Source organism: Esox lucius, chromosome 16, assembly GCF_011004845.1.
Source record: "Esox lucius isolate fEsoLuc1 chromosome 16, fEsoLuc1.pri, whole genome shotgun sequence".
NCBI classification, from domain to species: Eukaryota; Metazoa; Chordata; class Actinopteri; order Esociformes; family Esocidae; genus Esox; species Esox lucius.
Genome location: NC_047584.1, coordinates 33,531,137 through 33,553,093, shown reverse-complemented (window position 1 = coordinate 33,553,093; position 21,957 = coordinate 33,531,137). Strand labels below are relative to the sequence as shown.

Genomic DNA, 21,957 nt, shown 5'->3' with positions numbered 1-21,957 from the left:
GCGTGTTGATACATTGTGTGTTGAGACGTTGCGTGTTGAGACGTTGTGTGTTGAGACGTTGCGTGTTGAGACGTTACGTGTTGAGACGTTGCGTGTTGAGACGTTGTGTGTTGAGACGTTGCGTGTTGAGACGTTGTGTGTTGAGACGTTGTGTGTTGAGACGTTGCGTGTTGAGACGTTGTGTGTTGAAATGTTGCGTGTCGAGACGTTGTGTGTTGAGATGCTGCGTGTTGAGACGTTGTGTGTCGGCGTGTAGATGATGGTTGCGTGTTGAGACGTTGCGTGTTGAGATGTTGCGTGTTGAGACGTTGTGTGTTGAGACATTGTGTGTTGAGACGTTGCGTGTTGAGACGTTGCGTGTTGAGACGTTACGTGTTGAGACGTTGCGTGTTGAGACGTTGTGTGTTGAGACGTTGCGTGTTGTGACGTTATGTGTCGAGACGTTGCGTGTTGAGACATTGTGTGTTGAGACGTTGCGTGTTGAGACGTTGTGTGTTGAGACATTGCGTGTTGAGACCTTGTGTGTTGAAATGTTGCGTGTCGAGACGTTGTGTGTTGAGATGTTGTGTGTTGAGACGTTGTGTGTCGGCGTGTAGATGATGGTTGCGTGTTGAGACGTTGCGTGTTGAGACGTTGCGTGTTGAGACGTTGTGTGTTGGGACGTTGCGTGTTGAGAAGTTATGTGTTGAGGCATTGCGTGTTGAGACATTGTGTGTTGAGACGTTGTGTGTTGAAATGTTGCGTGTTGAGACGTTGTGTGTTGAGATGTTGCGTGTTGAGACGTTGTGTGTCGGCGTGTAGATGATGGTTGCGTGTTGAGACGTTGCGTGTTGAGACGTTATGTGTCGAGACGTTGCGTGTTGATACATTGTGTGTTGAGACGTTGCGTGTTGAGACGTTGTGTGTTGAGACGTTGCGTGTTGAGACATTGTGTGTTGAGACGTTGTGTGTTGAAATGTTGCGTGTTGAGACGTTGTGTGTTGAGATGTTGCGTGTTGAGACGTTGTGTGTCGGCGTGTAGATGATGGTTGCGTGTTGAGACGTTGCGTGTTGAGACGTTATGTGTCGAGACGTTGCGTGTTGATACATTGTGTGTTGAGACGTTGCGTGTTGAGACGTTGTGTGTTGAGACGTTGCGTGTTGAGACGTTACGTGTTGAGACGTTGCGTGTTGAGACGTTGTGTGTTGAGACGTTGCGTGTTGAGACGTTGTGTGTTGAGACGTTGTGTGTTGGGACGTTGCGTGTTGAGAAGTTATGTGTTGAGGCATTGCGTGTTGAGACATTGTGTGTTGAGACGTTGCGTGTTGAGACGTTGTGTGTTGAGACATTGCGTGTTGAGACGTTGTGTGTTGAAATGTTGCGTGTTGAGACGTTGTGTGTTGAGATGTTGTGTGTTGAGACGTTGTGTGTCGGCGTGTAGATGATGGTTGCGTGTTGAGACGTTGCGTGTTGAGACGTTATGTGTCGAGACGTTGCGTGTTGATACATTGTGTGTTGAGACGTTGCGTGTTGAGACGTTGTGTGTTGAGACGTTGCGTGTTGAGACGTTACGTGTTGAGACGTTGCGTGTTGAGACGTTGTGTGTTGAGACGTTGCGTGTTGAGACGTTATGTGTCGAGACGTTGCGTGTTGATACATTGTGTGTTGAGACGTTGCGTGTTGAGACGTTGTGTGTTGAGACGTTGCGTGTTGAGACGTTACGTGTTGAGACGTTGCGTGTTGAGACGTTGTGTGTTGAGACATTGCGTGTTGAGAAGTTGTGTGTAGAAATGTTGCGTGTCGAGACGTTGTGTGTTGAGACGTTGTGTGTTGAGACGTTGTGTGTCGAGATGTTGTGTGTTGAGACGTTGTGTGTTGAGATGTTGTGTGTCGAGATGTTGTGTGTTGAGACGTTGTGTGTTGAGACGTTGTGTGTCGAGATGTTGTGTGTTGAGACGTTGTGTGTTGAGACGTTGTGTGTTGAGACGTTGTGTGTCGAGATTTTGTGTGTTGAGACGTTGTGTGTTGAGATGTTGTGTGTCGGCGTTTAGATGATGGTTGTGTGTCACGACGTTGTTTGCAGTTAAGAATGCTGCTCTGCTGTTATACTTTCCATGACAGTAACTATACATTTCCGTACAGCCCACTGATTTATGGGATGCAAAAATGGAATGTTTGCTTTGTTTGTTTTGGGTTTTAACTTATGTGCGCTGAGTATGATCTCATAATCATAGAGTTGGCTTAGTGTGAGCTGAATATGTATTTGGCACAAATGCATTATCTTGTCCCAACTGCCTTCACATACACTCCATCTCTCCTTCTCACACGCAAACACACACACGCAAACACACACACACGCACACACACACACACACACACGCAAGCACATGCTCACATCCACACTCCCTCCATTTAAGTGATTTGCTTCCTGTTATGCTCCCTCACAACTTATCTCATTGGCTGAGAATCTTGCTACTGACTGGTTCAACCGAGATGCAGCCCACTGGTATTTTTCCGGGATGAAATTATCCTGACGCATCCCATCTATCCAGGGACGTCTTCCGGCTGAGTTAGAGGGTGAACGGAGATTCCCTGGCCAGAGATTCCCTGTCAATCTCCTGCCAGCTCTGCTCTACTCTCTACAAAGACCCGGCCATTTGTCAGCTCAGACTTAGAAGTAACACGTCTCTCTCCTTCCTATTTCACATCCCTCTCTTTCGATCACCCACTCTTTCCTTCTCTCTCTCCCTGTCCCTCTCTTTTTCTCAATCTCTCTGTCTTCCCCCCCCCCCCCGTCCCCCTCGTTCCCATCCCTTTTTTATTTATCTCCCTCTCTTTCTCTGCAATACTAGGACATTTGTTAGAGTGGGAGGGACAGTGGGAACGAGATTTAAAAGATAGAAAGATAAGAATTTTTGATTTGAATGATGGAGGTGGAGAGATAGTAAGAGAAAATAGGACATAGGTTAAAAGGGTGAAAGACAGGGTTTGAGAGAGAGAGAGAGAAAGAACGATAGAGAGATAGAGATTGAGTGACAGAGAAGGATCAGCCTTTCTGCCCACATCTCTGCCTAAGCCTCTATTGAAAGTGCACAGAGTGGTTTGGAGATTTCTGGGTCTGTCGGTTAAACTGTGGGGACCAGAGAGAGAGCATGTCCAGGGTCTGTCTGTGAAGCTGTGGGGGCCAGAGAAAGTGGGGTCCAGGGTCTCTCTGTGAAGCTGTGGGGGCCAGAGAGAGTGGGGTCCAGGGTCTGTCTGTGAAGCTGTGGGGGCCAGAGGGAGTGGGGTCCAGGGTCTGTCTGTTAAGCTGTGGGGGCCAGAGAGAGTGGGGTGCAGGGTCCAAGATAAGACCCAGGGTGAAGAGAGCATCTGTCTGGGTGGCCAACATATTCAGAGTTAGAAAGAACTGGTAAAGAAATGTGTCCTAAATAAAAGAAAAGGGCCATATTAAAAAGAGGGAGAAGATTATTAGGAGAAGAATGATGCTAAATAGATAAGAAAGGGATGAAGGAGGAGAACAGAGAGGTCTTTAATGGAGAGAGGGGGAGAGGGGATTGAGAAAGAATGGATATCTGGGAAATGAAAAGGGAATTCATGGGAAATCAAGACGTGTGTGTGTCTGTCTGTGTGTGTCTGTGTGTGTGTGTGTGTGTGTGTCTGTCTGTGTGTGTGTGTGTGTGTGTGTGTGGGTCTGTGTGTGTGTCTGTGTGTGTGTCTGTGTCTGTGTGTGTGTGTGTGTGTCTGTGTGTGTGTGTGTGTCTGTCTGTCTGTCTGTGTGAGTGTGTGTTTGTGTGTGTTTCTGTCTGTGTGTGTGTGTGTGTGTGTGTGTGTGTGTGTGTGTCTGTGTGTGTGTGTCTGTCTGTGTGTGTGTGTCTGTCTGTGTGTGTGTATGTGTGTGTGTGTCTGTCTGTCTGTGTGAGTGTGTGTGTGTGTGTGTGTATTTGTCTGCTTGTGCGTGCTGGTTTGACATCATGGTCAGTGGGCCGGTGCCTGCAGCCAGGCTTCTTCAGTGTGGTTAAAGTAATGTTCTTCGTCATGCGCTCAAATCGCAGCATTTAATTGGCATTCAACCCTATGGACATCAGCCAATTACAGCCTCCCGCTCATTTTCTGTCCATCTCTCCTCTCACTCCCTCCTTCTTTCCATCATTGTCTTCTCATTCCTCTCCCCTCACTTCATGGTCATTTGGAGCAATTTTTATCCATGACTAGGCGTTAAGGCTTTGGGCAGTTACTCTGCATGTTTTGAAAGTTTAAGACAGGAAAAAAGAGTGAGAGAAAGACTTACAGAGTATGTACACACATTTGGAGAGGCGAAATGTAGACAGGAAAAGACCCGAATCCAGATCCCAGACCCTGCTGAGGTATTCAGACAGTACCAGATCCTGATGCTTCTGAACGTTATTAAAGAGAGACAAAGGAAACAATACAAAGAGGGTGGATTTTTAGGTTTGAGAAAGCAGTTTAATGATACTGCAGAACCAGACACTGGGGTGGGGGGGGGGGGGGGTTCAGGGGAAGGGAACAGTGATAGACACTGGCGTGGGGGGGGGTTCAGGTTAACATCTCACTAAATTCACATCTTTATTAACACAGACAGCTATGTTGTCTATGTTCTCCATTAACATTGCATCAGTGCTGCTATCATTTTATACTGCTTAATTAAATATCAAATAAGGGATACAACTGCATATGACATTGTAGTATTTGTAATTTTTGTCATCATCATCTAATCTCCCCCAGTTTCTTTCATTTGATAGAAGGCGCTGCCTTCCCTGCTTTCCATGGGCAGTGGTCCCATTATGTCATCAAAAGGGGATGATTAAAACAGGACAGGGGAGGATGAAAGGCATGGATGATAGGCATGGATGAAAGGCATGGATGATAGGCATGGATGAAAGGCATGGATGATAGGCATGGATGAAAGGCATGGATGAAAGGCTTGGGGGATAGGCATGGATGAAAGGCATGGATGAAAGGCATTGATGAAAGGCCTTGGGTGAAAGGCCTTGGGTGAAAGGCATGGATGAAAGGCATGGATGAAAGGCATGGATGAAAGGTTTGGGTGAAAGGCATGGATGAAAGCATGGATGAAAGGCCTTGGGTGAAAGGCATGGATGAAAGGCATGGATGAAAGGCATGGATGAAGGCATGGATGAAAGGCATGGATGAAAGGCCTTGGGTGAAAGGCATGGATGAAAGGCATTGATGAAAGGCATGGATGAAAGGCATGGATGAAGGCATGGATGAAAGGCGTGGATGAAAGGCATGGATGAAAGCATGGATGAAAGGCATGGATGAAAGGCATGGATGAAAGCATGGATGAAGGCATAGGGACAGAGTACCTGTACACAAAATACGGTAATTTCTACCAGTAATTAACATCTTCCATTGTCAGATGAAGAGAATATACAGAGAAAAGGAGTGACAGGGAGAGGGAGGAGTAGAGGAGTAGAGGAGTGAGAAGGATTATAATGGTAATTAAGGACCTGTCTCAGGAGAGGGGCACTTATTAGAGGAGAGAGAGAGAGAGAGAGTTGTCGGGGAGAAGGGGCAGCAAGGAGAGAAAGAGAGGGTGAGAGAGAAAGAGATGTGGGGGAGAAGGGCCAGCAGCGAGAGACAGAGAGAGTGAGAGGGAGACAGAGAGAGAGAGAGAGAGAAAGCAAGGTGTCAGGAGTGAGAGGCACGCACACACACACATGCACCCACATACACACACACATGCACCACATACACACACACATGCACCCACATACACACACACATGCACCACATACACACACATGCACCACATACACACACACACATGCACCCACATACACACACATGCACCACATACACACACACATGCACCCACATACACACAGACATGCACCACATACACACACACATGCACCCACACACACACACATGCACCACATACACACACACATGCACCACATACACACCACTGCACTTAAGAAACCCTCCTAAGTCCTCCATTTTAATGGACCGTTAACCCTGTATACATTTATAACCAGAATCAAATACACATCAGTGGTTTCTCTACACAGGAAAAAATCTTGGATTTTTAGGAAGGAATCGGGGGCCTTTTTTTAAACTTGGCGTACACCCAAGGGTATTGCATGGAACTACAAAATGCTGCGGTAGCTGTTTTGGTACACAGCGCCACTCACTCTGTGCAAGTCGCTAACTCTGGATCCAGCAAAAGTACCCCAGACCATTACGCTTCCTCCTCCATGTTTGACAGTTGGTGTCACACACTGAGGAACCATCCTTTCTCCTACGCATACAAAAACCCTTTGTGATTCATCTTTCCATAAGACCTTCCAGTCTTCAGTGGTCCACCGGCATTGCTTCATGGCCCAGACAAGCCTCTTCCTTATTTTGCCATCTTAGGAATTGATTTCTTACTGCCACTCGACCTGCAGCTCAAAGTCTGCTCTTCACAGTTGAAACTGAAATTGACTTACTTCGATCAGTGTTAAGCTGTGCTTGAAGATGTTGTCCTGGGAGCCACCTATCACGCAAGCTGTTGGCTCTCAGAAACTTTTCTACTGATTCTGTTGTGGTTTAGAATATGCCGGACCTCTTTCTGTCAGAGTTTCCTCCAGTTTCCAAATACCTTTTGATGTTGTTGGAAACTGTACTCACTGACACCTTGGCTTTCTTTGCAATTTCTGTAAAGAAAAAATCTACAAATTCAAGGGTTATAATGGCCTGTCTGTCTTCCTTTGTTAATTTCCTTTTTCACACCATTATGATTGCAATATTCTACTTCCTGCAGTACAATACTGTCCAAATATTGCTTGAGAGGGTGTAGTAACAGTCTGTTATACAGACAGATGACTTTGTATGATTTCAGGTAATTCATTGGACTTGAAAAACTGGCAAAATGTGGGTGTTCTGAATCTTTTGCGGGTAGTGTCCACGCAGTTCACCAGATGCTGGCATCCTTATTGTACCTAGAGTTTCTAAACAAACAGCCGGAGGCGGGGCTTTCTCCCACAGAGCTCCACTACTGTGGAACGATCCAACTCAGCCTCAACTTTGAGTTTCTACTAAAGACTCAAACCTTCAGCAAGGTCTCTGATTGAGTGTTTTCTGGCCCAGGGGTGTGAAGGTCAACGGAATGGCACTGGATTAACAAACAGTCCTTGCTGTCTTTGCCAGGCGGGCTATCATCTCCACTGGGAAGTCCTATCGTCAATGTCATTTGTGGGCGGAGTCACTGGCTTACTCTTAATCCCCTCGCTGTCCTGGTGCAGTGGGAGTGAACTCCGGGCTCGACTTGGCCCTCTCAGGGTTGCTGCGGTTAGTTGGTGTCCCATTTGTTCTGATGCTTTGCAATGTGGGTGGAGTTACTTCCTGCCTGCTTGGCCCTAGTTTAACATTGCCAAAGGATAGTGCTTGGAAACTAGGTTCAGTCTGTCCTGTCGTATGTCCCAGATGTGTAAGGACTAGTATTAGTTATGTTGCATTAGTTTATGTGACGGGGGGACAAGAGTCAGTGTGAATTGTGTGCTCAAGTATCCTTTTGAATCCATGGAATGATCTCTCTAACTTTCCTGCTGTCTTGTTTAACCTAAGTTTTCCCAAGCCACTGTGCCTCAACTCTGTTAATGTTCTCTTTGGGATTTCAGGCTGGGTATCTGTAAAAGTACGTTGTGACAACTGATGATTTAAAATCGGTTTCATAAAATAAATTCAATTTGATTGATCTTACAAATACTTACAAATCAACGAGCAAGCCCCATCTTTTTGCAAAGAATGTACCATACACCGTGTTTTGCCCGCGCCTGTAACCATAGCGACAGAGTTCGTCTGTACATTGTTTCCCACGCCTGAATCCAAGGCCCCTCGGTGGGTGAGGGAGCTCACCGCTCCTGAGGCAGTTTGCCCAGTTTCACTGGACAGAAACATACAATGATGTACATCCTGAAACAGCCTTGATCCACATGACCTGAGATACGGTGGGACCTTTCAGTCGATCAGTGTGTTGCGACACACAGGAAACCTCATCACATGACACAACCTGGACACAAAATGTAATCACACCTTACAAGGCCAATAAGGAACCTTAAGCCCCGCCAAAGATTAAACGCTCCATCCAGGACAAGCTGAAAAATATGTTCAAAATTCGGTTCCCATAGTCTTTCACTTCTCATGTGGATTCCATTACCAATGACCAGATTCAACGTTGACCTTTGGCTGGTTTCTTGCAACTACTGACTTTGTCCGTCTTGATGAAACTTCTATCGCCAACTATAACCAATCATGGGGATCGCCATGGAAAGCACTGATGGGCTGGAAAGTATCGGTTGAAGGATCGCGACTAGAATTTTGCTGAGCTGAGCAGGAATTAACTGAGCTGATGAAGGCATTGGTTTGGTACAGAGAAACATACTCCTCATACTCACCTCATGACCATTTTCATAAAAGAAAAAAGGTGCAGTTTTTAGTATATTTCAAAAAAGATGAGTAAAGTATTGAAAATGGAAGTGAAGTATTGAAGCTGGGACTGAAATACGGAAGCTGAAAGTAAAGTATTTTAGCTGGGAGTGATATATTGAAGTTGGGAGTAATGTATTGAAGCTGGGAGTGAACTATTGAAGCTGGGAGTGAAGTACTGAAGCTGAAAGTAAAGTATTTTAGCTGGGAGTGATATATTGAAGTTGGGAGTAATGTATTGAAGCTGGGAGTGAACTATTGAAGCTGGGAGTGAAGTACTGAAGCTGAAAGTAAAGTATTTTAGCTGGGAGTGATATATTGAAGTTGGGTATAATGTATTGAAGCTGGGACTGAAGTACTGAAGCTGAAAGTAGAGTATTGAAGCTGGGAGTGATGTATTGAAGCTGAAAGTAAAGTATTTTAGCTGGGAGTGATATATTGAAGTTGGGTATAATGTATTGAAGCTGGGAGTGAAGTACTGAAGCTGAAAGTAGAGTATTGAAGCTGGGAGTGAAGTACTGAAGCTGAAAGTAGAGTATTGAAGCTGGGAGTGAAGTAGTGAAGCTGGGAGTGATATATTGGAGCTGGGAGTGAAGTATTAGGTGTGAGGACTGGGCCTGGAGGGAAAGGAATTCTACCGAGTGTAAACAGGATATGATATATGTTAACAGCATGTAAACTGTTGGTGTGAAAAAACTCCCTTACACACAGTTACACACAAATGCATCAGGAATGTTTGTTGGTAATTTTCACACATTTTTCCATCCATTTTTAAGCACTGCACAGATGGTTGAGCCTCCTGCTAGCTTGTAAACATACACACATGTTCATGCACACACCAATCACACCCACACACCAATTACACACACACACACACACACACACATTACACACACACATACCAATCACACACACATCAATCACAACCACGAATCACACACACACGAATAACACTAAGCACAAACATACCAATCACACAAACGTATTCCATGTGAGCTAGTCAAAAAACCTTCTCTTCCTCATTCACGTCAGCACACACACACACACATGAAAATAAACACACACACACACGCACACACAAGACAATATACACGTACACACAGATATATTTTTATGTGTAATAGTCTCACACCACCAACTGGTTGATTGGTGGATCAATCTTTGTGAGTTTCCTGCAGTGAACTTCACAGGACACCTTCACATATCATTTCACACACACACTCATACACACGCACACACACACTCATACACACACACACACACACACTCAGACTATAGTCCACCAGTCACACACTACAGTATTAAGATGCACCATCTAAGATGTGTGTGTGTGTGTGTGCGTGTGAGTGGGGGGTTGCGTGGGTTGAGAAAATTCCCTCCTATCTGTCAGAGATGAAGTCTGAATCTTCTGAGAGCCTCATTATCTGAAATAACTTAACATAACTGCTGAACTCACACACACATTTTACTACACATTTTTGTTGATAAATGTGTTTTACATTCCCTTGGAATCATCAGGATCATGTAGTGTTCTTTTAATGGTCAAGTTGGTCAGATGAGAGAAGAACGGATGGATCTGAACTCTATCAGTACTCTGGAGATGTGTGGCCTGAGGGAAACTCTCCATCATCCAACATGGACTTGCAGGGTCACACTCAACATTCATTACATTACTTCACCTGCAATACTGTTTTAACAGGACGTTTTCATTCAGTCAATTAAAGAGACACTCAGGGATATCAAGCACACAAAATGAAATATATATGACCAGTGTTCTGGGGCCTGAAAGCCAGAAATAACAATCAACAGGAATAACTAGAGAACTGAGGGGAAATCAGAACCAAAAAAGACAGAAATGTCATCCACGGCCGAGGCTCTGGAAGACTCTAACCAACCCTGCACTCTCACACACACACACACACACACTCACACACACACCCACACACACACCCACAAACACCCACACACACACACACTCACACAAACACACCCTCACACACACACACACACCCACACACATTCATACACACTCACACACACACTGTGGGTGGGGGGGTCATGTGTCTGACGGTCTCCTCTGATCTTTAATATGAGGGCAGTTTGATCTAAGTTGCCATGGAGGCATTCTTAAGTTGCCATGGGGATTTCTCAGATGAATGAAAGAAGTGTATTAATAGAACTTTAACTTTAATTACACACACTACACAACATTGTGTTGTTTCCATTTTTGAAGTAGGGTGGAAAAGGGCCCAGACCTTTGAATTTGTCCACAGAGAATTTTATTATGTATTGTTTTGTGTTGCGTTATGTTGGGTTGCTTTGCATTGTATTGTGTTGTATTGTATTGTGTTGTATTGTATTCTGTTGTATTGTATTGTATTGTTTTGTGTTGTATTGCATTGTATTGTATTCTGTTGTATTGTATTGTATTGTTTTGTGTTGTATTGTATTGTGTTGCTTTGTATTGTGTTGTATTGTATTGTGTTGTATTGTATTGTATTGTTTTGTGTTGTATTGTATTGTGTTGCTTTGTATTGTGTTGTATCGTATTGTGTTGTATTTTATTCTGTTGTATTGTATTGTTTTGTGATGTATTGTATTGTGTTGCTTTGTATTGTGTTGTATTGTATTGTGTTGTATTGTATTGTGTTGTATTGTATTGTGTTGTATTGTATTGTATTGTGTTGTATTGTATTGTGTTGTATGGACCTTTGAGTTCTGGTTCTTTTCCTTTAGTGTCATAATGAAGGACTGTTTTTCCATTTCCTCCTTTGTGTTAAACAAGGAGACAGCAGAATAAGAGAGAGATGAACTGTGTCTCTGAGGGCCGTTATCAGCCTGTTTCACACATACACACACAAACCACAAACACACACCACACACACACACAAACACACCACAAACACACACCACACACCACAAACACACAGCACACACACACAAACACACCACAAACACACACAACACACCACAAACGCACAGCACATACACACAAACACACACCACACACCACAAACACACAGCACACACACACAACACACACATGTCCTTATACTTCTAAGTCCTTATACATCTAAGTCCTTACACGTCTAAGTCCTTATTCTTCGAAGTCCTTACATGTCTAGGTTCTTGCATGTTACATTCAATTACAAGTGAGCCATACTATGCACACGTGACATGGCATCAACCTGACGCGATACTTATCTCCCTGCCCTAATAGGCAGTTCTCAAGCACATCCCTGGCCAAGCTTTGTTCTGCCACTGGCTGGCTGTCAGCCCAGTCAAAACTCTTCTCTCTCCTTGAACCCAAATGGTGGAACGAGTTTCCGCTTGGAGCTAGGATCATCTTCCCCAAACTTCTGAAATCTTAACTTCTTAAAGACTTTCTAAAGCAACGTCACAGTAAGGTTCTCTGTGAATGAGCCCAATAGGGTTCTATGTGAATGGTCACAGTAGGGTTCTCTGTGAATGACCCCAGTAGGGTTCTCTGTGAATGGTCACAGTAGGGTTCTCTGTGAATGACCCCAGTAGGGTTCTCTGTGAATGGTCACAGTAGGGTTCTCTGTGAATGACCCCAGTAGGGTTCTCTGTGAATGGTCACAGTAGGGTTCTCTGTGAATGACCCCAGTAGGGTTCTCTGTGAATGACCCCAGTAGGGTTCTCTGTGAATGACCCCAGTAGGGTTCTCTGTGAATGACCCCAGTAGGGTTCTCTTTGAATGACCCCAGTAGGGTTCTCTGTGAATGACCCCAGTAGGGTTCTCTGTGAATGACCTGGGTTATTACCAAGAACCATTTTATCTGAAGAACTACAATATGTTTTGTAGACAAAGGATCTTCACAACTGATTTTGGAAGGAATTTTTCTTTCATGATTCTTTGAAAGGTAGAATAATGATTTTGAAAGCAAAAAGTATGCTCTAGATCAGAGTGATTTTCACTTCATAAGACTTGCACTAACTTTGATTTGTTGAACAGTTTTAATCTGACATAACAACCAATACGTAAATATAGTTTTTTAACAGATACAGTTCCCTAAACTAATCAAACATGTTAGGAGTTGGAATTATTATTGCATTTATTGCCTCCATTACTGAGGTAGTTGTTCCACTTTCAATGATAATCTAATTTTGATTAACAGTTTGCAGGTCATTAATAATTTCATGTGTTGGATATCCTGACTTTGGCTGACCACCTGTAAGAATCATACATCCTCATGCAGGTATCATCTGACCGGCAGGCTTGATGTGGTCAATAAACCAGGAGCGTCTTAACACCTTTGTGTCACGGCGCAGATACACTACGAGCGTAAATACTGGCCACAGAGTGGCTGTTGAACTTTGGAAATGTCAGACGCTGCTCCCACAGAAAGGTCTCGCATTTCATCTTTTCGGTTTTAGGATCCCAAACTTTCTTTCTGCTCTGACCAGTAGATTTGAAAGTCACCACATGAACAGAACAAAAATGTCTCTGCAAAACCTTTCTTTGGCCTCAACCCAAAGGAAAGAAGGTGTTGTTATGCACTAGCATGGGTGGGAACATTTGCAACATACTGAACACAACAAAATAACCATCATCCAGACCCCTCCAAAATACACATCATCAAGACCCCTCCAAAATACACATCATCAAGACCCCTCCAAAATACACATCATCCAGACCCGGCCAAAATACACATCATCAAGACCCCTCCAAAATAACCATCATCCAGACCCTGCCAAAATACACATCATCAAGACCCCTCCAAAATAACCATCATCCAGACCCCTCCAAAATACACATCATCAAGAACCCTCCTAAATACACATCATACACATCATCAAGACCCCTCCAAAATACACATCATCCAGACCCGGCCAAAATACACATCATCAAGACCCCTCCAAAATAACCATCATCCAGACCCTGCCAAAATACACATCATCAAGACCCCTCCAAAATAACCATCATCCAGACCCCTCCAAAATACACATCATCCAGACCCCTCCAAAATACACATCATCCAGACCCCTCCAAAATACACATCATCCAGACCCCTCCAAAATACACATCATCAAGACCCCTCCCCACCACATGGAACCAATTTGAGGCTTATTCTAATGTCCAATGTGGATATTTTGGTGCCAGACTCTGCCGCATGCTGAGCTAGCACTTCACTGGAATTCCTCAGGGATGGTACTGGTTCTGGTACTGGTTCTGGTACTGGTTCTGGTACTGTTTCTGGTACTGTTCATCAGATGCAGATAGATTGTTGTGTCTTCCAATATATTTACTGACTTCAACTTTTCCAGTTTTGAGGTATTTCTTTATCACATTTCTTGTGGCCGTCTCACAAGGTGTCAATTACATTTTCTTGGACAACACAATCAATTCTTATTATGTCTTATTCCATTAATGTTTACTTATTATTCTAATGATACAGGGTTTTTACCAACAAATAAATACATTTGCCTACGCATGGTGACTTAGTCAATATGCTGCCACTGCAGGAAAGTTCCTTAGTGAAAAGCAACATACAGGAATACAGAGTGATGGTGGAGAGACAAACCTGGCTCTATACATTTCATTACTGGAATGGGTTTGAGATCTCAGCCCGGCTGTATCCATTGTTCAGTCAGCAATGCTCACAGGGTAGACAGTGGGTTTGTCCTGATGTTTTTATGTTACATTAAATTATTTAGGACGCAGCTGTTTGATTGTAATGGTTCTGTGTCTAACTTACAGTTTCATTGTTGGGAGACAATTGAGTACATTTGTGTTGTTGTTCTGTTTCATTTTTTTGTTTTGTGTTTGCTGTCTTCACATGTGGTTGGCAGAACTGAAAAAGAATCAGCATTAGCAGAATAGTGACCGGACTTTCCTGTGAAATCTCCGGTTATTGTCAATCCCCCACCACAGACTAAGAGGCCAAGCGAAAGGATTATCTCGTAAAAAAAAAAATCTGTCCTCGCGAGATAAGGGGACATTCTATGGAGCTTTGAGAGTGTTGATTTCCGTTTATTTGATCAAATATAATTTTTGTGGTGTTAAGTTTGTTAAAAGAAAATTATATAAGTTGGCATCCCAGCAACTTTGAGAAAAAGTTGTTTTACTTTTGGCCTTTGTTCACACATGTTTACGGTTTCAGCCGCTAAAATGATCCTGCCTGAACTCCGTTTCTCCTGCCTGGCCTCCATATTTGCAGACATGTATTGTTTGAATTGCCATTATTAGAATGGCCACTCGACCATCTTGTCAGTATGATAGATCTTGTTTTCCTCTCTGGCTCTCCCCTCCCTGGTGGTGAAGCTGAATGTTTGGAAGCTCTTCAGTGCCCCCTTGTGGCAAATGGGACTGGTTTCAACTGTTTGCCATGCAAAGATTTGCAATAAAGAGATGTGATGAAACACACGGCCAATATTTCATCAGAGTTTCATCCGCTGGTTTTTGTGTGAAAGGTAGGGTCAGGAGAGTGCTGTCTCTGTGAAGGTGACTGTATGACAGTGAGGGAGTGTTTGTTAGGTGCCAAGGGGCTCTTTGTACTATTTGTTCGTAGTTGAAGCTCAGTAAGGTCGGCCCTGTCGGATCAGAACCATGTTGCACACCGCAGGGGTTTGGTGAAGGTGTGTATGGAAGGGCTTGATGTGTCAAGTCTTTCCATTTGTACTACACCCTTTAGACACCACGCATCACATCTGATACACACTCTTGTCCTGGCAGTGAGTGCCTTCATGCATCTACTGCACATCACTAGCAATATGAAGGTTTTGTTTACTTCCAGTAGAGTACCCATATCTGGTTTAAAGGAGTGAAAAAACTAACACTGTGTCATTTCCTGTCTTCACAGGAAGTGCCCTGAACCTGACGTGCAGAGCATTCTTTGGGTACAGTGGGTCAGGGGTCAGTCCACTCATCTACTGGATGAAGGGAGAGAAGTTCATTGAGGACTTGGATGAGGAGAGAGTTGAAGAGAGTGAAATCAAGTAAGAGATTGTGTTTCTAGAATCCTTTGGATGCACTAACCCCTAAAAAGCCTGTTTCTTTAGGATGTTACTAACCCCTAAAAAGCCTGTTTCTTTAGGATGTTACTAACCCCTAAAAAGCCTGTATCTTTAGGATGTTACTAACCCCTAAACATTTCTCATGGCTGGGGCTCATTGAAATGAGTCAATCCCCCGGGAGCCTCTACATCATTCACCTCCTATAGCCTCTGAAATCCAACACTACTGTTGTTTGCTCCTTGGGGTTTAAGGCCAGGTGTCTCTGTAAAGCACTTTGTGACAACTTCTGTTGTAAAAAGGGCTTTATAAATACATTTGATTGATTGAAATAAATTTGATTGAATCTCTCTCCCTCCCTTGCTCCTGTAATGTATCCGTTTTCAGTTTAATGGGCTGTATTGGCATGGGAAACCTTTGATTACATTCCCAAAGCAAATGGAAGAATAAATAAATAATTATTGTATTTGTTTTATGCTTACCTGTACAGTGTTGTATAACTATGTTCTGTCATTGCCTATCTGCAGTGTTGTAAACATAATTATGTTCTATCATTGTCTTTCTATAGTGTTGAAAGTGTATTTTCATTTTTATATATCTACAGTGTTGAAAACATTTGGAAATAGTTCCAAGAATGGGAAAACAGGTCACAGGCAGGTCTCTTCCTCTATTTCTTCCTTGTTTGCTCTCACTTTTTCTTCGCTGTTTCAACACACATAAAACAAGTCGATATCTGTGTCTCTCTACTACCCAGTAGTGTAACATATTTAAATGAGTCCATTGTTTGGTGTGTATGTGCCAGTTTGCCGTTCGCCGTTCGGCGTTCGGTGTCGTGTGTGGACAGTGCTTCTCCAGGGAAACAGCCCTGTCAGGGAAACAGTCAACAACCACCTGGAGGTCCCATCACTAACCCCTACTCTCGCCCCCTACATTCCCATATGTCAGTGTCTCCCAACCTTTTTCAGTTACTGTACCCCCAAAATGTTTTTGCACTGCTTTCTGTACCCCTGAAGTACCCCCTCATGTTAATTTCACTAGTAAGTCTATGGTGTCATGAGTGTTTTCAAGTACCCCCTGTGGAGAGGCCAAGTACCCCCAGGAGTCCTAGTACCCCTGGTTGGGAACCACTGCCATATGTCACACAGAGGAATACAGTTTGTTTGGGAGGGATTGAGGTTTGGCGTGGGTATTTGTTTTGTGGGTAGAGTCAGGTCAAGAATGAGGTTTGGAGCCTACCAATCTCCTCCTCTCCCTTTCTTTAGGCTCCTCTGTCTCATCAGATGAAGGGTTGTATCTATTTTAATAAAGCAGCCAGAGTTTTGATGATGTGGATCAATTATGTATTTGGTCATGCATTCTTTATTGACTGTGCCATCATTAACACATGCCCTGATCCTCTCAGCCAGGCTCTGATCGCTACACACACATTCAGTGGGACGCATTCACTACGATCAGATACAGGTGACGAGAGAAGGATGGAGTGGAAAGAATGGAGGAGAGAGAAAAACAACAAGGACAGTGTTCCTCAAACTTGGGGTTGCCACCATAAGCAGCTCGTCTGATTTGAAAATAGAGTGGCGAGAGATTGTTTTTGCCTGAGTCACGTAACCAGAGTTACGGTACCAGTCGTGTCATTGTCCCTCACCTCCTATAGCCTCTACATCAGTGACCTCCTATAACCTCTACATCAGTGACCTCCTATAGCCTCTACATAATTTACCTCATATAGCCTCTACATCAGTGACCTCCTGTAGCGACTACATCATTGACCTCCTATAGCCTCTACATCATTTACTTCCTATAGCCACTATATCAGTGACCTCCTATAGCCTCTACATCCCTGACCTCCTGTAGCCTCTACATCAGTGACCTCCTATAACCTCTACATCATTCACCTCCTATAGCCTCTACATAATTTACCTCATATAGCCTCTACATCAGTGACCTCCTGTAGCCTCTACATCAGTGACCTCCTGTAGCGACTCAATCATTGACCTCCTATAGCCTCTACATCATTTACTTCCTATAGCCTCTGCATCAGTGACCTCCTATAGCTTCTACATCATTTACTTCCTATAGCCACTACATCAGTGACCTCCAATAGCCTCTACATCCCTGACCTCCTGTAGCCTCTACATCAGTGACCTCCTATAACCTCTACATCATTGACCTCCTGTAGCCTCTATATCATTTAACTCCTGTAGCCTCTACATCAGTGACCTCCTATAGTCTTTATATCAGTGACCTCCTGTAGCCTCTACACCAGTGATTTCCTCTAGCCTCTGCATCAGTGACCTCCTGTAGCCGTGATGTCAAATCTTAGAAAGTGAAATAAGAGGAGGTGGGAGGAGCAGAGGGAGTATCATGTAAGCTATACCCAACCATTACATATAATCAGTGTGTGTTTTGAATGAACTTTCTTTCAATCACTACTACAGGACATGGATCTTCCAACAGCCTCAGTACTTTCTGAGATTAATCCATCAGTAGCTGAACTTCAGGCCACAGAATGGCGGAACCCACAAGCCCACCAGGGTTCTCTTTATAGAACCCAACCTGTATTTCTATGGAACTGCAGGCCCATAATTTCAAATTTGTGCTGCAGTTGGTGACAGGACTATTGTAGATTTTATAGCATGCATTATGGAGCATTATCACGGAGCTGTATGACTTTGTCTGTGTTGGTGTGTGTGTGCAACTCTATGTATGTGTGTGTGTGTGTGTGTGTGCATGATGGGGGGGAGGGAGTGAGTGATTACTAAATTACCCGAACAAATCTGCCTCAGCATTATAATGCGCTAGGATCGATTCAGTATTGAGCCAGTTCAGTCTGGTTTCAAACCAGGTTTGCAGGACTGCATTGGAGGAAATGAATAAAGTGAATTAATATGTTTGTTATTGATTTGTTAAATGAACAGACACTGCATTCACTGGCTTTCCTAATGAGGAAGTTAGGAGTGGCTGAAATGAAAGTGTAGTGTTGTTGATGTCTGGTTAGGGGGTGATATGGGTGGTGTTGTTGATGTCTGGTTAGGGGTGATATGGGTGGTGTTGTTGAGGGCTGGTTAGGGGTGATATGGGTGGTGTTGTTGAGGGCTGGTTAGGGGTGATATGGGTGGTGTTGTTGAGGGCTGGTTAGGGGTGATATGGGTGGTGTTGTTGATGTCTGGTTAGGGGTGATATGGGTGGTGTTGTTGAGGGCTGGTTAGGGGTGATATGGGTGGTGTTATTGAGGGCTGGTTAGGGGTTGATACGGGTGGTGTTGTTGATGTCTGTTTAGGGGTGATACGGGTGGTGTTGTTGAGGGCTGGTTAGGGGTTGATATTGGTGGTGTTGTTGAGGGCTGGGGCTGGTTAGGGGTGATACAGGTGGTGTTGTTGAGGGCTGGTTATGGGTAATATGGGTGGTGTTGTTCAGGGCTCGTTAGGGGTGATACGGGTGGTGTTGTTCAGGGCTAGTTAGGGGTGATACAAGTGGTGTTCTTCAGAGTTAGTAATGGGTGATAGGGGTGGTGTTGTTTAGAGTTAGTAATGGGTGATACGGGTGGTGTTGTTTAGAGTTAGTAATGGGTGATACGGGTGGTGTTGTTTAGAGTTAGTAATGGGTGATACGGGTGGTGTTGTTTAGAGTTAGTAATGGGTGATACGGGTGGAGTTGTTTAGAGTTAGTAATGGGTGATACGGGTGGTGTTGTTTAGAGTTAGTAATGGGTGATACGGGTGGTGTTGTTCAGGGCTATTAATGGGTGATACGGTTGGTGTTGTTTAGGGCTATTAATGGGTGATACGGTTGGTGTTGTTTAGGGCTAGTTAGGGGTGATACGGGTGGTGTTGTTTAGAGCTAGTTAGGGGTGATACAGGTGGATTTGTTTTTTCAAGGTATTTACTTTATGGAATATTACTTTCTCTCCATCTTCTCAGTTTCCATGGCAGCCGCTATAAAAAGCTTTCCTCCTCATATGCCATTATTTGTTTATTCCCCCCACATGCTCTCGCAGGACGAGATGCTTATTGATTTTCATTTCTCCAATGTTTGGAATGTTGGGGGCAGATTAACATAGCGATCTTGTATTCACAGAAGCTGCTTCTCAGTAAATATACTCATGTACTGTAATACTGTACATTCATTACATGTTGGATCATCCAGACTCTATCCAGACTCCATCCAGACTCCATCCTAACTCCATCCAGACTCCATCCAGACTCCATCCAGACTCCATCCTAACTCCATCCTAACTCCATCCAGACTCCATCCAGACTCCATCCAAACTCCATCCAGACTCCATCCTAACTCCATCCAGACTCCATCCTAACTCCATCCAAGCTCCATCCAGACCCAGCTTCCGAGGTGAACGTGTGACTACAGACCTTCTGAGGGGAATGTGTGACTACAGACCTTCTGAGGGGAACGTGTGACTACAGACCCACCGAGGGGAACGTGTGACTACAGACCTTCTGAGGGGAATGTGTGACTACAGACTCACCGAGGGGAACTTGTGACTACAGACCTTCTGAGGGGAACTTGTGACTACAGACCTTCTGAGGGGAACGTGTGACTACAGATTCACCGAGGGGAACTTGTGACTACAGACCTTCTGAGGGGAACTTGTGACTACAGACCTTCTGAGGTGAACGTGTGCTACAGACCTTCTGAGGGGAACGTGTGACTACAGACCTTCTGAGGGGAACGTGTGACTACAGACCTTCTGAGGGGAATGTGTGACTACAGACCCACCGAGGGGAACGTGTGACTACAGACCCACCGATGGGAACGTGTGACTACAGACCTTCTGAGGGGAATGTGTGACTACAGACTCACCGAGGGGAACTTGTGACTACAGACCTTCTGAGGGGAACTTGTGACTACAGACCTTCTGAGGGGAACGTGTGACTACAGACTCACCGAGGGGAACTTGTGACTACAGACCTTCTGAGGGGAACTTGTGACTACAGACCTTCTGAGGGGAACGTGTGACTACAGACCTTCTGAGGGGAACGTGTGACTACAGACCTTCTGAGGGGAACGTGTGACTACAGACCTTCTGAGGGGAACGTGTGACTACATTCTGACCAACCATCGACTCTTTCTGTGATCCTAAATTGTTTTATTCCAGGGTTGTTCGTGAGCACCTGGGGGAGCAGGAAGTGGCCATCTCATTGATGATCCACTCGGTGGAGGAGGGGGACCTGGGAAACTACTCCTGCTATGTTGAAAATGGCAACGGTAGACGGCAGGCCAGCATTCAGCTCTCCAGAAGGGGTAAGGGTTCAGTCATATCTTCATCACTCAACAGAACCCTATAGAACCCTCCATCATCTTACTGAACCCTAAATAACCATCCATAACACTACAGAAGCCTATAGAAACACCTATCATGCTAAGGAACCCTACATCAACCTACAGAACACTATAGAACCCAATAGAACCCTGCATAACCCTAGAGAACCCTCCGTCACCTCCCAGAACCCTCTCTGAATGGGTATACTGTATCTCTACTGGATATCTGCTGAACCCAGACACCATAGTCTCTCTCCTCCCTCTCCCTCTTCCTCTCTGTCTCCCTCTCTCCATCCACTATTCCCTCTCTCTCTCTCTTGCCTCCCTATTTCACTGAACTTCCCCTCTGCCCTCAGCCCCTCAGCTGTGTGTTCATGCGAGCTTCCGCCATTTGCACAAGTGTCCCAAAGCTGAGGGAGTGGACATGAATGGGTGTAGGGAGTTCATTAGACCCCCCAGTGGCCCCATCCAGTGAGGCTTCATGAGAGAAGTGGAACCCCTAACAATTATAGAATCCTTTGAGTGTTCCACAAAAGAATCGATAGGAACTCCTTATTATATGACAAATATATTTGCTGATGTAGGATTTCAAGGCTTTTGTAAAAAACGGATTTGGGTAAAAAAATACTTTTTAAATTCATTGTAATTCATTTCTTGTAATTCATTTCTTGTAATTCATTAAATTCATTTAAATTCATTTCTTCTAAAGGGATTTGTTCGTTTGGATTTAATGTAAATTTGATACATTATGAGTGGAACTTGAATTCTGTCATTAAAGTCACAAGTGTGTCCTGAAATTGATGTGTTTATTGATCCCGTCACTATTCTCTGGAAGTCCATCTGAAATCGATGGGTTTATTGATCCCCTGACTATTCTCTGGAAGTCCATCTGAAGTTGATGGGGTTTACTGATCCTCTCACTAATCTGTGGAAGTCCATCTGAAGTTGATGGGTTTATTGATCCCGTCACTATTCTCTGGAAGTCCATCTGAAATTAATGGGTTTATTGATCCCCTGACTATTCTCTGGAAGTCCATCTGAAGTTGATGGGTTTATTGATCCTCTCACTATTCTCTGGAAGTCCATCTGAAATTGATGGGTTTATTGATCCCCTGACTATTCTCTGGAAGTCCATCTGAAATTGATGGGTTTATTGATCCCCTGACTATTCTCTGGAAGTCCATCTGAAGTTGATGGGTTTATTGATCCTCTCACTATTCTCTGGAAGTCCATCTTTGGTCAGCAACGTGACCATGGAGGACACAGGGCCAAGAG

The 21,957-nt window shown here is 44.3% G+C and overlaps 1 protein-coding gene across 6 annotated transcripts in view; it reads left to right on the top strand.

Annotated features, from left to right (window-relative positions):
• The window catches only part of il1rapl1a (interleukin 1 receptor accessory protein-like 1a), a 244,764-nt gene that overhangs the window by 211,026 nt on the left and 11,781 nt on the right, over window positions 1–21,957 (top strand). For all 6 annotated transcript variants that reach the window (XM_013137830.4, XM_013137829.4, XM_020054754.3 and 3 more), the window contains 2 exons: window positions 15,256–15,391; window positions 20,519–20,664. In XM_013137830.4, coding sequence (XP_012993284.1) covers window positions 15,256–15,391; window positions 20,519–20,664 — 282 coding nt within the window. The remainder of the gene's footprint in view (window positions 1–15,255; window positions 15,392–20,518; window positions 20,665–21,957) is intronic.